The 19,315-nt window shown below is 37.4% G+C and overlaps 1 protein-coding gene across 2 annotated transcripts in view; it reads left to right on the top strand.

The window, feature by feature from the left end:
- The first annotated feature begins 3,082 nt into the window (after positions 1 to 3,082).
- LOC131067819 (putative potassium transporter 12) overlaps positions 3,083 to 19,315 on the top strand; it is a 61,075-nt gene continuing 44,842 nt past the window's right edge. The window contains exons 1-3 of one of the 2 annotated variants that reach the window (XM_058002982.2): positions 3,083 to 3,542; positions 13,027 to 13,252; positions 13,546 to 13,791. In XM_058002982.2, coding sequence (XP_057858965.1) covers positions 3,411 to 3,542; positions 13,027 to 13,252; positions 13,546 to 13,791 — 604 coding nt within the window. In that variant the 5' untranslated portion in view covers positions 3,083 to 3,410. Of the gene's footprint in view, positions 3,543 to 5,163; positions 5,313 to 13,026; positions 13,253 to 13,545; positions 13,792 to 19,315 lie in introns of those variants that run through there. The other variant, XM_058002983.2, reaches the window with a different exon arrangement.

The raw sequence follows: 19,315 nt of genomic DNA, 5'->3' as shown, positions 1-19,315 counted from the left end.
CCCAAACCACCCACAAAAACCATCCAAACCTCCCATCTAAAACCATAGTTTTCAAAAACAGTATACCGCTCAAACCCTACCCCACCCCCACATCATCAAGAGCAGAAGTTCAAAATTACATCATGCCAATCAAAAATCTAGCCGAAGTGTTCAAAATTATAGAAAACATAAATTTAAGTTTTTCAAATAAAATACTATCTAAATGAAAAGACGTGCCCAGAAGTACCTTGGTCCAGAGAATTCCTCATCTCTCTTTCTTCACAGTTGCTCCAGCCGAGGCATGTGAATCTCCAGTTGTTATTTCTGCACCTTCAGCCGCTAGCCCACACAAATTTGGTCCTTTTGTCGTGTCACCAAAGCCACTAGCCACACCACCCACTACACCCTACCTTGCCAATTCCATCGATAGCTTTCTCGTAATCGACCTCTTGCATCTCATCTCATCCACCATTCTCACCTCCCCACCCTCCTACCGAATTACATATTCGATGTCCATTATCTGGACATAGACCATCATCCCTTCTTAGCCTCGCCTCACGTCATCCCTAAAACGAACTCGAGCTTCCTCGTGGCGGAAAATGAATTGGATTTGAGAGTGCCTCACCCGCAACTCCACATTTTCCTCTGGGATGCCGTTAGAGAGATTGAAACCCTAACCCGACACAACCCATTCCAACAAGGACTCCATATTTAATAGATACTCCTGTGGAATGATCTTCTTCACAACTTTCATCACATCCGTGCAAGAGTAGCCCAACTCCAGTCCCCAAGCCATGATGAGAGAGTAAATATCCGCTCTGCATTTGTATATGTGGCCGATAACCACCACCTCTTCACCCAGGACCAACTGGATTGCCTTAAAAAACAACGGGTCTTTTGCAAGAAACATCTTCTCGAGCTTTTTCAGTGGGACGGGTCCCTGAAAAGCTGGCATTAGCTTGGAGGACTGTAGAGTAAACTTTGCTTCCATTCTAGTGCTCGCTGGAAAAATTTGCAGAGAACTTCCAATGAAATCTGTCAAACACAGTTATCTTCACCAACTTACATACTATTCTCATTAAATGCACGAGCATACCAAAACTAGAATTAAGGTAGCACACTTCACCATTGCCGCCATTTCAGAAAGCATTCCACAATAAATGCGCATTAACACACGACCTTACTCATATGAAATGCCGACCTACTGACATGAAATTTGAAATTGCTGGCGTACCAACTTAGCAGGAAACCTTAACTCCATCTCACTATGCCTTCTTTACAATCACACCACCTCACTTTCCCTAGTGCGAGCTCACACGCTTCATTTGAAAGGCCATCAACAATGACATTTCCTCCTCTTTTCACATGAGAGATGCAAAAGTTTTGGAAAGATTTAAGCTTTCCACTAATAATGTGTATGTATTTATTCAATTTCCAACACGGTGTATTGCCTTTGATCAAAGCATTGACTACAATTTGGGAGTCACCCTCTAGATGTACCTTCGTTACCTTCATATTTACTGCCAGATCAACTGCAAGTAAAGCCGCTTGAGCCTCCGCCTCATTATTGGTTCCATCTTATAGCCTTCTTGCACCTGTAAAGAGGATCTTCCCTTCATCATCACAGGCCACACATCCTGCACCTGAAGTCCCTAGATTACCTTTTGAGGCCCCATCAAAATTTATTTTCACCCACCCCTTCTCCGGTTTTGACCATTTCACCATCTCCCCATCCAGGGAAGCAGACAAAGGATTAACCCTAGGGAACCTATGAACGGGTCTCTTCCTCTTACTAGTTGACATGAATTTATTTCTTGTAATAAAAAAATATTTGTGATAGTTCATGTAACCATTTGGGAAAGCAAGAAGAACGATAAAAACAATGACAATAAAATAAGAATTATAATGTTGAGATACTATTGCATATAATAATTTAAAGGGATACCATCACACATAATAATTTTTAAGGACACATATGATAGTGTCTAAGATAAACATATGACTGAAATAAAAAAATTTAAAAGTTTAATGTTGAAAAAATGAAATACAACATCAAAAATAAATTACATACATTTTAAAAATAAATGATCAAGTTAAAAAGCAATATACATCTTACACATAGTTGAGTAACCTAACCCTAATTATAATACTTTTAGGCTTATAATTATGATTAGAGTTAAGAGTTGGACCATAAAGTCTTATAGAACAAAAAAATTTACTAACTCTAATCCTAACCTTGATAATATTTCTAACTACATTTCTAATCCTTAACTAACCCTACCATAACCCTTTTCCTAACATCTATGTTCTAATCTTAGTCACAACTCTAATCTAAACCCTATTTCTAACCTTAACCATAATCTTATTTTTAATCTTAACTAATTCCTACCCCTAAATTTATTATCTGGTTATATAAGAAGCACTTATCATAAAATTATAACAAGCACTTATCATAAAATTATAACACCTTACTGCAATACTACTAGGATATATATCTTTTAAGAATCTAAATAAAATAGACTAAGAGATACTTTCTCACCTACTCTACTTATATATGAAAAAGTGATTAAAAATAGATACCTCAAAAACTATCTCTAAAAATTTTATATATATATATATATATATATATTCTCAGTCAAAAGAATACCCAACTTCTCACAATTTTATTAAAAAATTACTTGCTTAACTTCTCACAATTTTATTAAAAAATTACTTGCTTAAACTCATTACAGCTGAGTCAAAAGAATAAAACGCATACAAAGGCTCCCAAGTATTATCATTGTCGTCTAACCACACTTTTTAAAACTAAAATTACACAGACATACAGGAGGAGGCCCCCATTTATATCGACATCGATTGGGACGGGATTATTAAGAATTGTAAAATATAACACATTAATATCTAAATTAAGACGTATAAAATGATTTATTTATTTTTATGGAAAAATCTAAGAAGAATGACTTTTTTCAAGAACGAATTCTATTCCATCGAAAATTTACTTTACAGATTGGGTGGACCCACCCTGGTATCGGTGATGTATTTTTACCAATTACCTCTCCAGACAAATTTAAAAAAAAAAACCCCACGAAAAAAACGTTGACAGGTCGCGGGATCGATTCCTGCGGGCCATACAAATGAGTGGTGATGCCAACACGTCTAGTGGGGGATGACCTCGAAATTTGTCTCCTCCATGAATATGACATGCTATGTTGGTCTATCTCTGATTATGCTGTCCGGATGTGTTCGAAAGTGCTGAGTAGGAGCAATTTTAAGAGACCAGATTTCTTCTTTCATATATTTTGTATGATGTATGGATATGCTGTTAGCTTCTGCAAGTCTTCTCCTCTGCTAAGCTCAGAGCCCGCGACTTTCTATTGTAAAACCATTTTGTAGTTTATTTATATACATGTAACTTTCCCATAAGAACGAAAATGGCATCAATGGAGATTGAAACGTGCGGGAGCGGCAGCACCAAAGGGCGTATGTGGTCTCTTGATCAGCGAATCGACCAGCCCATTAACGACCTGGAGGCCAGACATGTCAGAGCTATGGATACCAAGACGGTCAGTTAGTTTGTTAGAAATGAATAAAATCTGATTGCAGTTTTTAGTTGTTTGAATTTACTTGAGGGATTTCAATTCAGTTGAACTGACAGATAGAGATGATTCTTAGGGAAGGCGAGGGGTAGGAAATTTTCTACTTAAGATTCCGGGGGAGATTAGGAGAATAACACTATAAATATTTGAAATCTAGATATTTCATATGTTTAAGCAATATTAAAAAGTGATTCAGAAATCATAAATAGCATTCAAGTGTGACGAATAAGAAAGTTAATAGAATTTAAGCATAAAATTTTAGTATTTATCAATCTGTACCTTTTGTACATGGTATACTGTTGAGGGAGATGCATAGTTGTCTATGTGCTACTATACTTCCGTCTTCTGATATCTGATGCTAACTATGGATCTAGATATGTATATAGTCATACAATGATGCAGAAGGTAGAGGACTGCGATAGAAGATGACATATATGTTCATCAATATGGGACTCTTTTCCTTGTTGACCTGCGGTAGAAAATTAACAATAAAATCTGGTCCACAGAGAGGTCATACAAGAGGTCCACTCTTACAGACTTAAAGGCAGTAGCACCATTGTCGGCATTTGGCGGTATCACATATTTTGAGTTGATCTTAGCTGTCTGGCCTGCAGGTATGGAATCCTGGCAAAGCTATTGATGAAGACTCTGCTAGGTTTTGGTGTGTGCTTGGATGATGCCATGCTTGATCTTCCCAAAATGGTCCACGACTTTGTCATTGGATATGTGTAGTATATGGTGAAGATGGATTGATGATCTTAGATGTATACCAAAACCATGGAGGTGCTTATGCAAATTACAGACCAGAAAATATGAATTGACGTGATACAAGGCCCCAAAAAGGGCTTAGCAGTATAGTTAAGAGTTATATTTAGAGAATCAACTTAGATCAGTTTCCACACAAAAACTGTGCAAATAGATTGGAAGAAACCCCCTTTACAATAAATGGACCATGGAAGTTTGAAGTCTTTTGATTGTTGATGTTTTAACGTGGAGTTCTGAACAACTGACCTAAATTGGAACCTCAATCTATGACCTCCGAAATTGAGAATTGTTACCACTAAAAGATTTGACTAATAGTTATTAAATTATGTTTTAGAGTTTAGTCTAATTTTTTCATTTTAACCATAAGTTCTAAATCCATGGAGGGATTAAGGGTTGCAGGTGGATTGGAAAGATGTGCAAAACTCTCTCTCTCTCTCTCTCTCTCTCATGATATGCAATTATAGCTCGAAGATTGGGCTTGTTAAACTACCATTCACACTTACACATTGGAACTAGAGCGGTCTATACTCTATACCAGTGGCTCCTGCAGGAGCCAGTCAGGCATGGATGCAACTGAGGGCAGATAACTGGGTCCGGACCTGTGTCTCCTGCAGCAAACAACCCAGTCGCACTACCCAGCCTCAGTGGATGACCTCTGCCTAATCATTTGAAGGACTCAATGCCTATGCCATGACTATCTAGAGGACTAAGCTGCAGTGGACTTGCTGGATTTGGTCATATACAGCTCTGTATATGTGAAGTTGGGCGTAAATACTTCTGTATATGGAAGTCAGATCAGGAGCTGCATGTGGTTACATTCTGCCGAATCCTGTGAAATGCTTATACTTTACTGATGGGTGTTTAGGCATGCTGAAAAACAGGGGGCTAAATGTGTTTATGTGGAAGTAGTCTCCATATCTGAAAATCATGATGGCCTAGCTTGGTTGACTAACTATTTTGAGGTTCACAAAGGTGAGTCCCTGGTTGCAACCCACTGACTTTCTTTTGTCTCTCTATGTGTGAAATAAGGTTTAATAACTATGGTGGAACCAGGTAGACACATTTAAGAGGAAGCCTCAATGCATTTAACATTTTGCATCCATATTACTTTGTTTCTTCCTTTTGTAAGCAGGGCAGAGGGGGAGTGGTTGGTTGGAGAGGGGATAGTAACCTGAATGTTATACATTCACCATGAGAGTGATACGATCTCCAATAAATAAGGGAACTTGATTCCTTGCTAAAATTTACTTGTGCAAAATAGAATTCCCAATTTCCATTCGGCCATGAAAATCAGTGGATGGTCCAATAAGGTGTCCATTGTTTGGAGTTATTTCCTATTTCAAAGTTATTACTTAAACTTGTAAACAATATGTTGGGAATTTTAAATATAAGTTTCACTTCTAGATTATGTTAGAATCTATTAATCATTAATCTTTTAAATTTTTATTGCTGCTAGCCTTAAGTTCTATATCTAAGATCTGGGAGTGGTAATCGGAGTCTATCAAGTTGGAACTTAGGATGCCAGTGAAAGGCACTTGACTGGTTGTTGCAAGAGAATATCTGTTACATATGCGTGTAGAAAGTGGCTACCTCAGAACTATTATTTGTGAAATACCAAGCTGGGTATTCTAGGTCATGGCATAATATATAGAGCATTAATTATTTCGATGTTTACAACTGTCACTTATAATTACCAAATGTATGGACTATGCAGATATTTGTGGGGTGTTTGTATACTTGCACATGAAAGAATCCAATGTCTATGGGTAGCTAGATGTGGTTTAGAACTGAGGCCTCAACATCATAATAAATTTACATTCATTTTATCTTTTTTAAGGGAGCAGTAATCTGAGTGGTAGAAATGAACATTGAAAGAATTGAGTGTTCAACGGAAACGCGTTTCCCCCACTCCAGGCCCAAGTGCCCCCGTCCCCGAAGCCCGTCCCCACGCCCCCCCCGTCTCCCTGTCCCCAACGACCGTGGATTTAGAATTCAGATCCTGATTGCCCACTGCATCCCAAAGGTAAGATTATCAGCAAGCTCTTGGTAAGCTTACTATGCCATATTTTGATGGGAGCAATAAGTGTACAGCTAGAGCATGGGTGCAAAAGCTTGATAACTACTTGTCATTGAGACCAATGCTTGAGGAGGACGCCATAAGGTTTGCTACTCTACATTTAGAAGTGGCTGCTCATGAGTGGTGGTACCACGGATTGGTCACTCTTGGCCATAATCTTATTACTACCTATGATGAATTCACTAATAGATTGATAGAAAGATTTGATGTCAAAGATCCTGAAGTAAGTTTTCGTGAGCCTGCACAATTGAAGCAACATGGAACTCTTGAAGCTTATGTTGTTGATTTTCAGAGGTTATCAGTCATGGTTCCCAACATTAGTGAAAGAAGATTGGTTGTCTTGTTCATGGAAGGTTTGATGGAGCCATTAAGAGGCTGGTTGAAAGCTTTTGACCCACCATCATTACAAGAAGCAATGAAGAAGGCTAGAAGTATGGAGTTCGCAGCCCCGAAAAGCAAGAGTTCGCAAAAAGAAGTTCCTTCTACCAACAATGAGAGTCCTCAACAACTTGCTGATAAGAAAATGAAATCAGCAATCATGATAGATGAGGAGACACGGGAAGAGTCAAGGAGAAATAAATTATGTTTTTGGTGCAAAGAGCCTTACAGTAGAGAGCATGATTGCCCTTTGAGGCCTAAGGGCAAGGCAAATCGTGCAATGTGGGTGTATTATGAGGATCTCGATTCTGAAGCTACGGATCAGTCAACTGCTTCAGGGGATGATCAGGGTGGGAAAACTTCAAAAGAGTTTGGGCCCGATGGGAATCTATCTCCTATGGCGTTATTTGCTGACGAGTAGGATGAGGTTAGTTTTTGATTCAAAAAAACAGTCAATGGACAATGTTGCATTGCTATGCTTGACATTGGAGAAACGTGTAATTTTATTGATGAGGGATTTGTGGCCAGATGTAGATTGCAGACAAAGGATTTCAATGTATTTAGAGTCAGAGTTGCAGATGGATATACCCTCATGTGCACTAGACGGATAGGTAATCTCACCTTACAGCTAAATGATTATGAGCTACAACTTGACTTCTATGTGGTCGACATGGGTGCAGTGGACGTAGTTTTGGGCATGAAATGGCTCCAAGACATTGGAGTGTTTACTCTCAATGTACCTAAGTTGGAAATGAAATTTGAATTGAATGATGAGACTTATGTGTTGAGAGGAATTGCAGATGGGAGCCTACATTCCATTTCTCAAAGTAAAGGAAAGAGTAGGAAGAGAGAACAAGTGGTTATTCAGGAGGAGCATGAGATGATTGACAATCCATTGCTCGAGTTTGATGCTACATGGCTGTATGATAGTCCACTCTATGATTTGGATGTTGATCACTCTCTTGATTTTAGTCCTGATAAAAGTGACATTTGGGATCCTTCCAATGCATCGGGATTTCAAACAGGATTCATGGAGGGAATTTCATAAGTGTATATAGTGAGGAGTTCATATAGCTTCACATTTGATCCTCATGTACACGACTTATTTTAGATGCACAATTCGGGGGTGCATGTGATGGATAGTTTATTTGATAGCTCACTTTGTGCAAAGATTGGGAGCAAGTATGATCAGTCTCTTGACATGATTCCTCTTGAGGCTTATACTCGCGCGACACTTGATGAGGAGATTGAATTGGTTCAACAAATTCAGTTAGATGAGGAGCTAATTGATGATGATAGGGACATTACACAGATCTTCCCTTGGGATCCAGGTGGGACGAGAGTTTCTGACAGCCATGATTGCTTGGGGACAAGCAATTTTAGGAGGGGCGGATTGTAATGTCCCCGTTTTGGCTTGGAGTTGTTTGTGTATGAATTTTGGAGAAACAAGGGGAAAAATATTTAATTTAATATTATATAAGTTGTCTCATTATTTTTCTTTAAAAGGAGATGACTTTATATTTTATTAAATTAATAAAGTGACTAAATAAAAATAAAACAATTAAAAGTCAAGTAAAAATAATGATATTAAAATATTATTTCTAGAAGCTTCTGGAGATGGACTAAAAAAGTATAAAAGAACATCTAGTCAAGCTTCTAGGCAACAAGGAATTGATATTTGTGTTGATTGAGTTTTGTGGAGCCAAGGGTTTCTGTAGATCCTTTCATTCATTGGGAACGATAACTCCCATTGATAGCATAACTGAGGGAGTGAAAGATCTCTTGAAGGGTTGCATTTGTGGGGGTGATACTTCAGTCATCTCTTTAGAGCTTAACTGGTGGCCAAGGGCCAAATTTAGCTAGGGTTCGATTTTGGAGGAGTCAAATGGAGGCATTTGAATGTTAGAGGACTTATCGATTTACCTCAAGGAGTTGTTGCAACTACCTATCTCTGAGTTATATTTCAGATTTGGTTTCAGATCTGCCTCGGCTGAAGGGAGCCACGATTTTGATAATTCTGGCCCACATTGGCATCGATTTCACCCTCTAATTGGATCACTCTAGTTTTTGAAGCAAAAAATGGAACTTAAAGGCTGCAAATAATCTAGTTTGATTTGCACTCGAGGCATTAGTCATTTTTAGACTTTACAATAGCTACAGGGAAGACTGCATTTTTTCTCACAATGGCCTATGAATGCATCGTTTTCATCTTCCAGCTGGGGCATTTCCTTTGTGAGGGAATATAGTGTTGTCCTCATTTTTGGATTTTCAAAAATGTGACAACCCCTACAAATTTTTGTCAAAAAATGAAAATTTCACTCTATGGCACGCTTCCCGAGGTAGAATTTTACCCTACCCCTGGACTAGACTAATCCTCAGTCCATCCTCAAACCACGTTTTTAATTTCATCGCGTTTCGAGTTTGTTTGCTATGTTTTTACTTCAATTTCGGGTGTTTTCTTCTTGACTGCAAGTGGGAAATTTTCCTTTGATTACAAGTTTTATTTTTAAGTTAAGTTATTTTTGTGACTTGTTAAAGGAATTTTATTTTCCCTTTACTAGTCTTTTGTTGAGTTGTTTAAAACTTGTAAAGGGAGTTTTATTTCCCTTTTACATGTATTTTAAACTTGTAGTTTTCTCTCACAAACTTGATTTTGCCTTAATGCATGAAAAGTGAACATATTAAAACTTGCAAATGGGTTTTAGAAACCCGATTTCATATGTTATTTGCAAATTTTAAAACTTGTTGCCCTTCTCCAAGAACTCGACCAGCTATTGAAGTCGAATTTGTTGAAGGATTTAATTGATTTTTGTGGAGAGATTTTAGGAGGAGGAAGGCGTTTTGAATCCTAAGCTATTTTCATGCATTTTGAAACTCTTTTTGTGCCATATGGTAGTCGTTTTTGCTGGTTCAAAGGTGTTAAAATGGCAAACACGTGTTCTTCAAATGCCACGATTTACCTCTTGGAAGTGCCACGAATCCTCCTTCTCTTGAGTCGTTTTGGCTTCTCTTACCTAGGTGTGGGGATTGGAAGCTTCATTTGACTGATTCTTCATGCATTTGTTAGGCGTTTTTGCTGCATATGGCGTTTTTGAAAAACATGGCTAGGGTTTGAATCATCTTCTTTTGTCTATTTAAGAGATTCATTCTCTTCTTTCAAGGATTGCTTCTTGTTCTTGGGAGGTCGTTTTTGTTGATCAAGGTATGTTTTCTTCTCTTGTTCTTGCTTTCATTTCTTGTTTTAGGTTGTTTTAGTTTCCTTGATCAAGTTGTATATATGTTAGTTTTGTTTTGCTCTTGCCTAAAATCGGTTTTGTGAGAGATTTTCCCCTTTGTTCCAAGTTTGCAAAGCAATTTGCAAATTGCATTGTCTTTCCCCATTTTCCCTCTTTGCTTGCATTTGGGATTTAAAAGTCCGATTGCAAGTGTGATGAAAATAGTTGATCTACCCCTTTGGTTGAAATTTCAAGTTTCAAAGTCGGAAAAATGCTCATCCTTTCAAAATTGGGTTTTTAAAACTTGATTACAAGTTGAAAGTTCTTCCCATTTTCATAAAGATGATCTTCCCAAAATCTTTTCATTTTCACTCATATTCATTGCCATCATCCGTACATACCATTCTCACCATTTCCTACATGTCAAAATCTCATTTTTCACTCACTACTTCATTTTCCTTTTTACAAGTATACTTGCATTCGGGTTTCAAAAGCCCGATTGCACATTTGTTCTTCCCCACTTATATACTTGTAAAACGTTCCCCAAGATCTGAAATTGGTCCAAAATGCACTCAAAAAACACTTGAAAATGAGTTTTAAAGGTCCAATGCAAACTTGTGTTTACCCATTACACATATGAAGTTGCATGTTTGTTCTCCACAATTGCAAGTTAATGCTCTTGTTTTTCCCACACATGTAATGCAGCTTCCAGAACCCGAAATTCACTTGTGAGCCCATTTTTGCATTAGTTTATCCCTTCCTTTGTCAGTTCGGTTTGCACACACGATCTATCAAATCAATGGATTAAGGCATGGGCCTTATTTTGCAAGCAGATTTCAAGATTGGAGGATGATACAAAGAAGAGATACAACAACAATTCATGGTTGAGAGCATAGAATGCTTTCAAGATAGAGATGGTCATGACATGAAAAGAGGAAGGCAGCCCTTTCCCTCCTGAAAAGCCAGTACTACCCCAAGCAAGAAGATAAGGTTGAAGTTCGTTGGCCAAGGACACAAAGATCATTAAGGATGCAAATTCCCGTTCCGGTTCAAGATGTCTTCACTGATCCAGAATACTTCAAGTTCTAGCATCCTAAAGCAGCATGAAGATCATCACAAACAAAGGATGAAGCAGTTAGAGTCGTGTCTTTGGACACATAGAATAGTTTTAATTATGCATTTGTAATTTTGTTTTGACAAGTTACATGTAAAAAATAGCTTTGTAATTGCAAGTTAACTCATCACTTGCACTTTTGTAATTACATGTAAAGCAACTACAAGTTGAGTTCAATTAGGACTGTAGTTGGAATAAGTCATGGTGGTTGAGAGAATTTCTCAAGTTAGTTGGGATCCTCCCACCTTTTTCTCAAGGCTTCTCTCCTATAAATACTTGAGGGGGTCTATTGTAATATAAATCTTTTGGCAATGCAACAAAATTCTGTCAGTTTGTATGTGCACTCTAAGACTTTGAGCTTAGATGTAAATCAAATTGCTTTCAATAAAAGAGGCAAGTTGTGTTGAGACTTTGTGCCAATTCAAGTTGTTATGTGATAACATTTTCTAGAGTTGATTGTGATTTTTGTTCTATTGTTCAAGAGAGATTTAAATTCAATTTTGGAGACTTTGAGCTGCTAATTGTATTTAGAGTTATATGTTTGGTTTTCAGATTTGGTCTTGCAGACTTTGAGCTGCTTATCATATTTGAAACTAGTGTGGAAAGCTCAAGAGGGAAGATAGCTTGTAGACTTTGTACTGCTTCTATTTTTAAAACTTGTGCATGTAAGGTGAAGTGCATCATGTAGTTAGACTTTGAGCTGCTACATACTGTGTTTGGTTACTAGAAAATCATCTACAAAGGTTGATAGGACAATAGAAGTGTCGAAGACTTTGTGCTTTCATTTTTGTTTTCCCGTCCCGGGGAAGTGACGGAGGTCTTTGTGCCTTCATGGAAACTTTGCTTCCCTTTATGTTCCAAAAATCCTACAAAAAAGTCTCATTCCTGTATTTGCTGTTATTTATTTCCAATTGCTATTACTTTTCTGTGAAGAGAAAAGAGTATAGTTTTTCTTGAAAGAAGAAGAAAGACTGCTGTCCCATCCATATTAGACTAGTTTAGTTTGTAGATAGGGGGAGCCTTCCCTAAATTAGGAGAGTATCATACTCACACACTGTGGCTGAAACCACAATTTTGCACATCCCCCAGGTGTACAAAATTTTCAACCAACATATAGATGGTTTTGATGCTTGAGAGAGCTTGGAGGCTGTTGATAATTTACTGTTGTCTGAAACATATCAGAACAGGGGTGGCTAGGAGAAGGTTATGGTTTTTGGCTTAGAAGGTCTCGATTCATTGGATATTGATTGCTTCTTCATCAACAACATAAGGCGCTTATATAATTAGGTTCTTTGTGATTATTAGTTACTTGCATTGTCAGTCTTAGTCATCTAATGTCACTGCTGTAAGAGAGCATTTACAGTCATATGAGTCTATTATTGTAAGCCAAGAGACTTGGTGAATTGCATAGTATTTTGTACTTGGAACTGCATTTAATAAAGGGCTGTGATTTGGAGTCATATAATTGATGTAATGTTGCATTCATGCTCAGCATGTTAGATTGCTTGCCAACTGTTTGGCATAATGTCACTCGGCTGTAGATGTTGATTTGTACTGGCATTATTCATGTAGTTTAAATTATTAGTTTTCAAATTCAAGAATTTGCATTTATATGTTCAAACAAGCAAAAACCAAAAACTGCATCAGAATCAATAACACACAGAGTTATGCAAGCCTGTCCAGTGTCAATAACACGCAGGGTTATTCAGTCTGAAAATTATAACAGCAGATTGAAGGTTATTAGACAACTGTTTGTCAATATTCCCTACACAATTCAGTCATATAACAGCAGGGGATACTGCAATAGGAGGTTCTTGTTTAAAAATTTGAATGATGCATTTCTTGCTAGTATTTTCAAATATAAAAACACTAACATCTTGATTTACTCTATTTTTGATGCAGGAGCTATCATATTTAATGATTCTGCGTCTTGCATTTCAAAGTCTTGGGGTTGTTTATGGAGACCTGGGTACATCCCCACTATATGTTTATAACAGCATATTTCCAAATGGCTTTGATGATGGTGAAGATGTGATAGGAGCTCTGTCATTAATCATATATACATTAACCTTAATTCCTTTGGTCAAATATGTCTTTGTGGTCATGAGGGCTAATGACAATGGAGAAGGTAACATAACACGACTAGGCATTGCATTTCATAAATTTCAAATTTGAAATATTGTGCATATATGTTGCTTAATATCTCAGTTTTATCATCTGTTAATCTTTGGCATTTGAACCCTGAGATCCTGGTGTATTTTATTCAAAAAATTGATCTATTTTGATCTCTATGCTTATTTTTATGTTAAATATTTTGTTTTTCTATCAACCTTTCTGTTTATAAGTCTTATTCATGCTCGGCTTCTTAGCATTCATATAAATGTAATTTTATTAACAGTATCGTACATTGCTGTGTTGTAGGTGGAACATTTGCTCTATATTCACTACTTTGCAGGCATGCTAAAGTAAAAACTATTCCTAATCAACACCGAACAGATGAAGATCTTACAACCTACAGCCGACAAAAAATAGAAGATAAATCTTTTGCAGCACGAACAAAAAAATGGCTGGAAGGCAAACTCTACCGCCGAAATGCACTCCTTATTCTTGTTCTTGTTGGCACCTGCATGGTTATTGGTGATGGGATATTTACTCCCGCTATATCAGGTAGTTGGTTTTGAAGAATTTGCATTTGTTCTCATTTATTTCTAGTGGCTTGGATTATAACTACTTGATTGAATAAGAATATATTTTTGTTAGAAAAAATCTTCTTTTATTTAATTTTTATTTTTTTCTTCTTGAATATTTAGATTATTATTGTTTTCCATCTCAATTTTGTAACGATTTATGAATTTACTGATAAAGTGAAATCTAGCTAATGCTATAGATGCAAAGCTTTAAAATGCCAATTTCAGGCACTCGTGCGATTCAATGTAGGACCTTTAGAGTAGTATGAAAAAATCTGTATTTGGGGAGCACCATCAGCTCTATGAGGATTTCACATTTAATAGGAATAATGGAGAGGGGATAGAATAGTGCCAAACATGTATTTTTAAATTTTAATGTCCACGAGGTAAAAGCAGCAGCATAGAATAAAAAAAGCTGCAGATCTGGTCATGAAGAGTTGAATGAATTGGAGACGAGGCATTCTTTATTTGGATATTGAAGAGGCGATTAGCTTGCAAATTTGAAATTTAATTTAAGGTGTCCTTTTAGACAGAACAATCAAAATGTCAAGATAAAATTAAAACTATTCATTAATTAATCATATAATTAGTTGCATTTTTCTGATACTGTCATTTTGGTAAGTTGCATTCTGAGTCCTGAAATGTCATTTAAAAGTTATTACATACATGCTTGATGGAGTTGTGTTACTTGGAACACAGGCAACATGATTATACATAAAGGGTTTATATTGAGAAGATGACTGGGCTTCAATTTTCTTCCAGTCTAGTCAAGACTCAAGACTGTCTATGCTATATCTTATATCATGTATTCTTTTCATACTTTTGTAGATAATGTATGGTTTGTGCATCGTATGTAAAATACTTTGTGTCTGGTGTACCATTTTACTTTGTGATGCAATGCTTAATTTTATCTCTGATTCTGAAGAATTTGCACTTGTTCTCATTTCTTTCTAGTGGCTTGGATTAAAACTGCTTGATTGAATAAGAATATATTTTTTGTCAGACAAAATCTTTTTTTTTTTTTTTCTTTTTGAATATTTAGATTATTATTGTTTTCCATCTCAATTTTGTAATGATTTATGAATTCACTGATAAAGTGAAGTCTAACTAATGCCATAGATGCAAAGCTTCAAAATGTCAATTTCAGGCACTCATGCAATTCAATGTAGGACCTTTAGAGTAGTATGAAAAAATCTGTATTTGGGGAGCACCATCAGCTCTACGAGGATTTCACATTTAATAGGAATGATGGAGAGGGGATAGAATAGTTCCAAACATGTATTTTTAAATTTTAATGTCCACGAGGCAAAAGCAGTAGCATAGAATGAAAATAAGCTGCAGATCTGGTCATGAAGAGTTCATAAATTGGAGATAAGGCATTCTTTGTTTATATAGTGAAGAGGCGATTAGCTTGCAAATTTGAAATTTAATTTAATGTGTCTTTTTTGACAGAACAATCAAAATGACAAGATAAAATTAAAACTATTCATGAATTAATCATATAACTAGTTGCATTTTTTTGATACTGTCATTTTGGTAAGTTGCATTCTGAGTCCTGAAATGTCATTTATAAGTTATTACATGCATGCTTGATGGAGTTGCGTTACTTGGAACTCAACAACATGGTTATACATAAAGGTTTTATATTGAGAAGATGGCTGGGCTTCAATTTTCTTCCAGTCTAGTCAAGACTCATGACTGTCTATGCTATATCTTATACCGTGTATTCTTTTCATACTTTTGTGCAGAATGTATGGTTTGTGCATCGTATGTAAAATACCTCGTGTCTGGTGTACCATCTTACTTTGTGATGCAATACTTAATTTTACCTTTGTTACCTTTACAAGGTTATTCAGGATAGAGAATGCTTGAGCTGCAAAGTGGCAATTTGCAATAACTTTAAATTCTGAAGCCTTATCTGGTTTTCATTTATGTGATATTGATCTGTAATTGACTTGGATATTCTAATGTACAATTCTTCAATGCAGATCAAATTTTTTCCTATGTGCTGATCCAATGCAATTTTTTATGAAGAAAAATGATACATAAGGCTGGAATTTGATTTGTGTTACAACTTACAACTTACAGCTATGATCTGCCATCTCCATCTTTTATGAATTTTTTTTTTTGTGTACATGCTCAAATTTGTACCTAGACTGTTGAAAATTAATCTTATTACTTGTGTGATTCGGCATCACACCAATTCAGTAGTATCAAAGAAACGGGACTCAGACTCGGCTCGGACTCGGCAAGGCCGACTCGGACTTGGACTCGGGACTCGGTGTCAGACTCGGCTGGACTCGGGAAAGTGAAAAACTCAAGAAATTTAGAGATTTTTAAAGATTTAAAACTTGTTTCAGACACCCTTTATTGAATACACCTTAAAGACACAAAAACATCATCAAACTCGGCTCATTTGATTATATACACAAGTATACATCAATCACATAAGCATAAACGCAAATTGTAGCTGAAGAAAATAACAAACATAGATATATAAATATTGTCAAATGTATACAATATTACAAAACTCCTGGAATAAAAAATCCATGTCATCATATGATCATCATCAAATGTTTCATACAAATACCAAAGGTAAATAGTAAATACTAAATACAACTACAAGTGTACAAGCCTATGGCTTAGAGGGCCGTGCACCCTCTTGCCCTGGCCCCCTGCGAAGGCGTTTAAAGTAGGTCTTGGATGATTCAGCAGCCATAGTCACTCCCCGTGACACCATGCCATGCTCACCAACATCAGGAACAACCGTGTCATGCTCACCAACATCAGGAACAACTGTGTCACTTTGAGTCTCAGTATTTCCTGTCTCTGCTCGTGCTCTTTGCTCCTCCTCTGCCATCGCTACAGCCTCAGCCTGTATATCTACTTGGTCGATCCAATCAATGTCATCATCACTAAAGACAGCTGTAGGAGTCCCAGGAGCTGTCTGATTCTCATTGGTCCACTCTGCTTCAAGATCAACCTCATCTAGAATGATAGGAGAGATGTCAACTAATTCATTCTTTCTCATTCTCAGGCGGAGGTTGTAGTGAACAAAGACAAGATCATTCATCTTCTCCACAGATAATCTATTGCGCCTCTTGGAGTGTATGTGCTCAAACATACTCCAATTGCGCTCACAACCTGATGTGCTGCATGGTTGGCTCAAGATGCGAATGGCCAACTTTTGAATATTTGGTGTCTCTGGGCCAAAAAAGCTCCACCAATGATCTGAGTTTGAAATGAGAAAAATAAATAAAATTAGTCTCACTCATGAACTCATTTAACAAGTTACAATATAGTATTGAATAAAACTAAAATTAAGCCTTACAATTTATTTTTACCTAGCATCATAGTTGTCTTGCCGTCTTTGGCGACAGGACGAGAGAAGGTCTCCCCTTGTGCACCTGAGAACAACTGTAACTCTTGAAAATGGTCTATTTGAGAAGTACCAGCAGGTCCCATCTTCTCCATGATTGTGTATATCCCATTAAGGACCTCCACATCAGCCTTGAAAGAAGGGATAAAACGAAATGCCGGATTCAGATAATAGGCTGCCGCATGGATGGGCCTATGAAGCTGATGATGCTATCTCCTATCAATGATCTCCCAAATGGGACCATACTTGCTCTCATCTCCTCCATAGACGAATTTGATGGCCTCCTTCGCCCTATCCATGCCCTCATATATATAGCCCATTGCGGGCTTATCTCCATCCGCAACTCGCAACAAAACCACCAAGGGCTTAACAAACTGCAAAATTGAAAATATTGTGTAATTTAGAAAAATGAGCAAATAAGAGAATACATATAATAAGTTATAAAACATGAAGTTAAAATTTAAATTGTAGAATTTATAAAAAAATTACCTTCACTATCTCATCACAAGGGACCCAAAAGCCTTGCTCATCAAAAATGCAGTCTGCCATATCTTTCCCTGCAGGGGTGGTAGCATAGGATGAGGAAGACCACTCCTCACCAACAATCATACGTCTTAAGGCAGACTTAGACCTAAGCATGGACTGCAATGTGAGGAAGTTTGTGGCAAATCTTGTGATTCCTAGACGAGCTAACTCCTTCTGCTCTGTGTGTTGTCTCATAAGAGCCAACACCCATGAACGATTATATACAAATTTGCAGATATTTCTTGCCCTTTCTACACATCTCTTGACCCATGGGATTTTTCCAATATCCTCCAACATGAGGTCAATGCAATGAGCAGCACATGGAGTCCAAACTATAGATGGGTGCCTCTCCATCAATAGTCTACCTGCAGCAACATAATTTGTTGCATTGTAAATTGTAATTAATGGAGGTACAAACTACAAGATAGTAATTAATTTGCAAACAAAATTAGTTTGTAATCAAAAGTTTACCCGCAGCAACATAATTTGCTGCATTGTCGGTCACCACCTGTACCACGTTCTCCTCACCCACATCTTCAATCACCTCCTCTATCTGCTCACATAGGTAGGTGGCATTCTTGCAATGGGCGGAGGCATCAATGGACTTGATGAAAGCGGTGCCCCCTGAAATAAAAAAATAAAGCTAGGTCAATGATCATTCAATAAACCATTAGATAAAAAATAAAAAATTAAAGACTATATGAAACTAAAATTAATCAATCACTTGCGGAAGAAACAAGAAAATTAAGGAGAGTTCTATTTCTCCTATCCGTCCAACCATCAGTCATGATGGTGCAACCTTTAGTGCTCCATATCTGGCGGCGTTCATCTAAATCTTTCTTCACATCATCCACCATTTGAGACAAAATGGGTCCCCTCAAATCACTCTCACTAGGGGCTTTGAACCCTGCCCCGCATATGGTAATGGCATCAACCATTTGTTGCCAATAAGGAGACCTCTCGCAAAGAAACTCAATGAGATAAGTTAAGTATAAAAATTCAATTAGATAAGTTAAGTATAAAAATTAAAACAATCAAAGTTATCAAACATAAAAGTTAGTAAAACATTCACCTGGCTACAAAGAATGGAATACAGCTGTAGCTCCAAAACCTGCCAACTGCCATTTTAGCAGCATCATGGACCTCCTTGTTCCAACCCATGCTCTCAAGCGACGGTTGGGACCCAGGAGTAGTGCGAGGCACAAAGAAGGAATCCAACCTAGATTTACGAATCCTAGGTCCAATGGCAACACTCCCACTACAACTACTGGTGCTAGGAGCATGAGAAGTGGCGGTGGCACTGCCACTTATAGAAGCAGAAGCAGAAACGGAAGCACCAGCAGTAGCAAACGGAGTGGGACGATATGGAGGTAAGGAAGAAGGGCCTCCAACACAACCTAACTGTGTCCCTCTTCCTAAAACTGTCTCTCTCCCAATGGCCGCTCGATCCTCCTTTTGTTTCTTTTTCCTTTCAATCTCCTCAACCATTACATAACATTCACGTACGGCCTCAGGGACTGCTTTTAGGCATGGTTCGGCATCATGTCCACGCACACCAGCAATATGGTATTTCAGCCTATATATACCTACATGGAATATT

The sequence above is a fragment of the Cryptomeria japonica genome, chromosome 8, assembly GCF_030272615.1.
Source record: "Cryptomeria japonica chromosome 8, Sugi_1.0, whole genome shotgun sequence".
NCBI lineage: Eukaryota > Viridiplantae > Streptophyta > Pinopsida > Cupressales > Cupressaceae > Cryptomeria > Cryptomeria japonica.
Note: the sequence above shows the minus strand (reverse complement) of the source record. Positions and strands in the feature narration are given on the sequence as shown.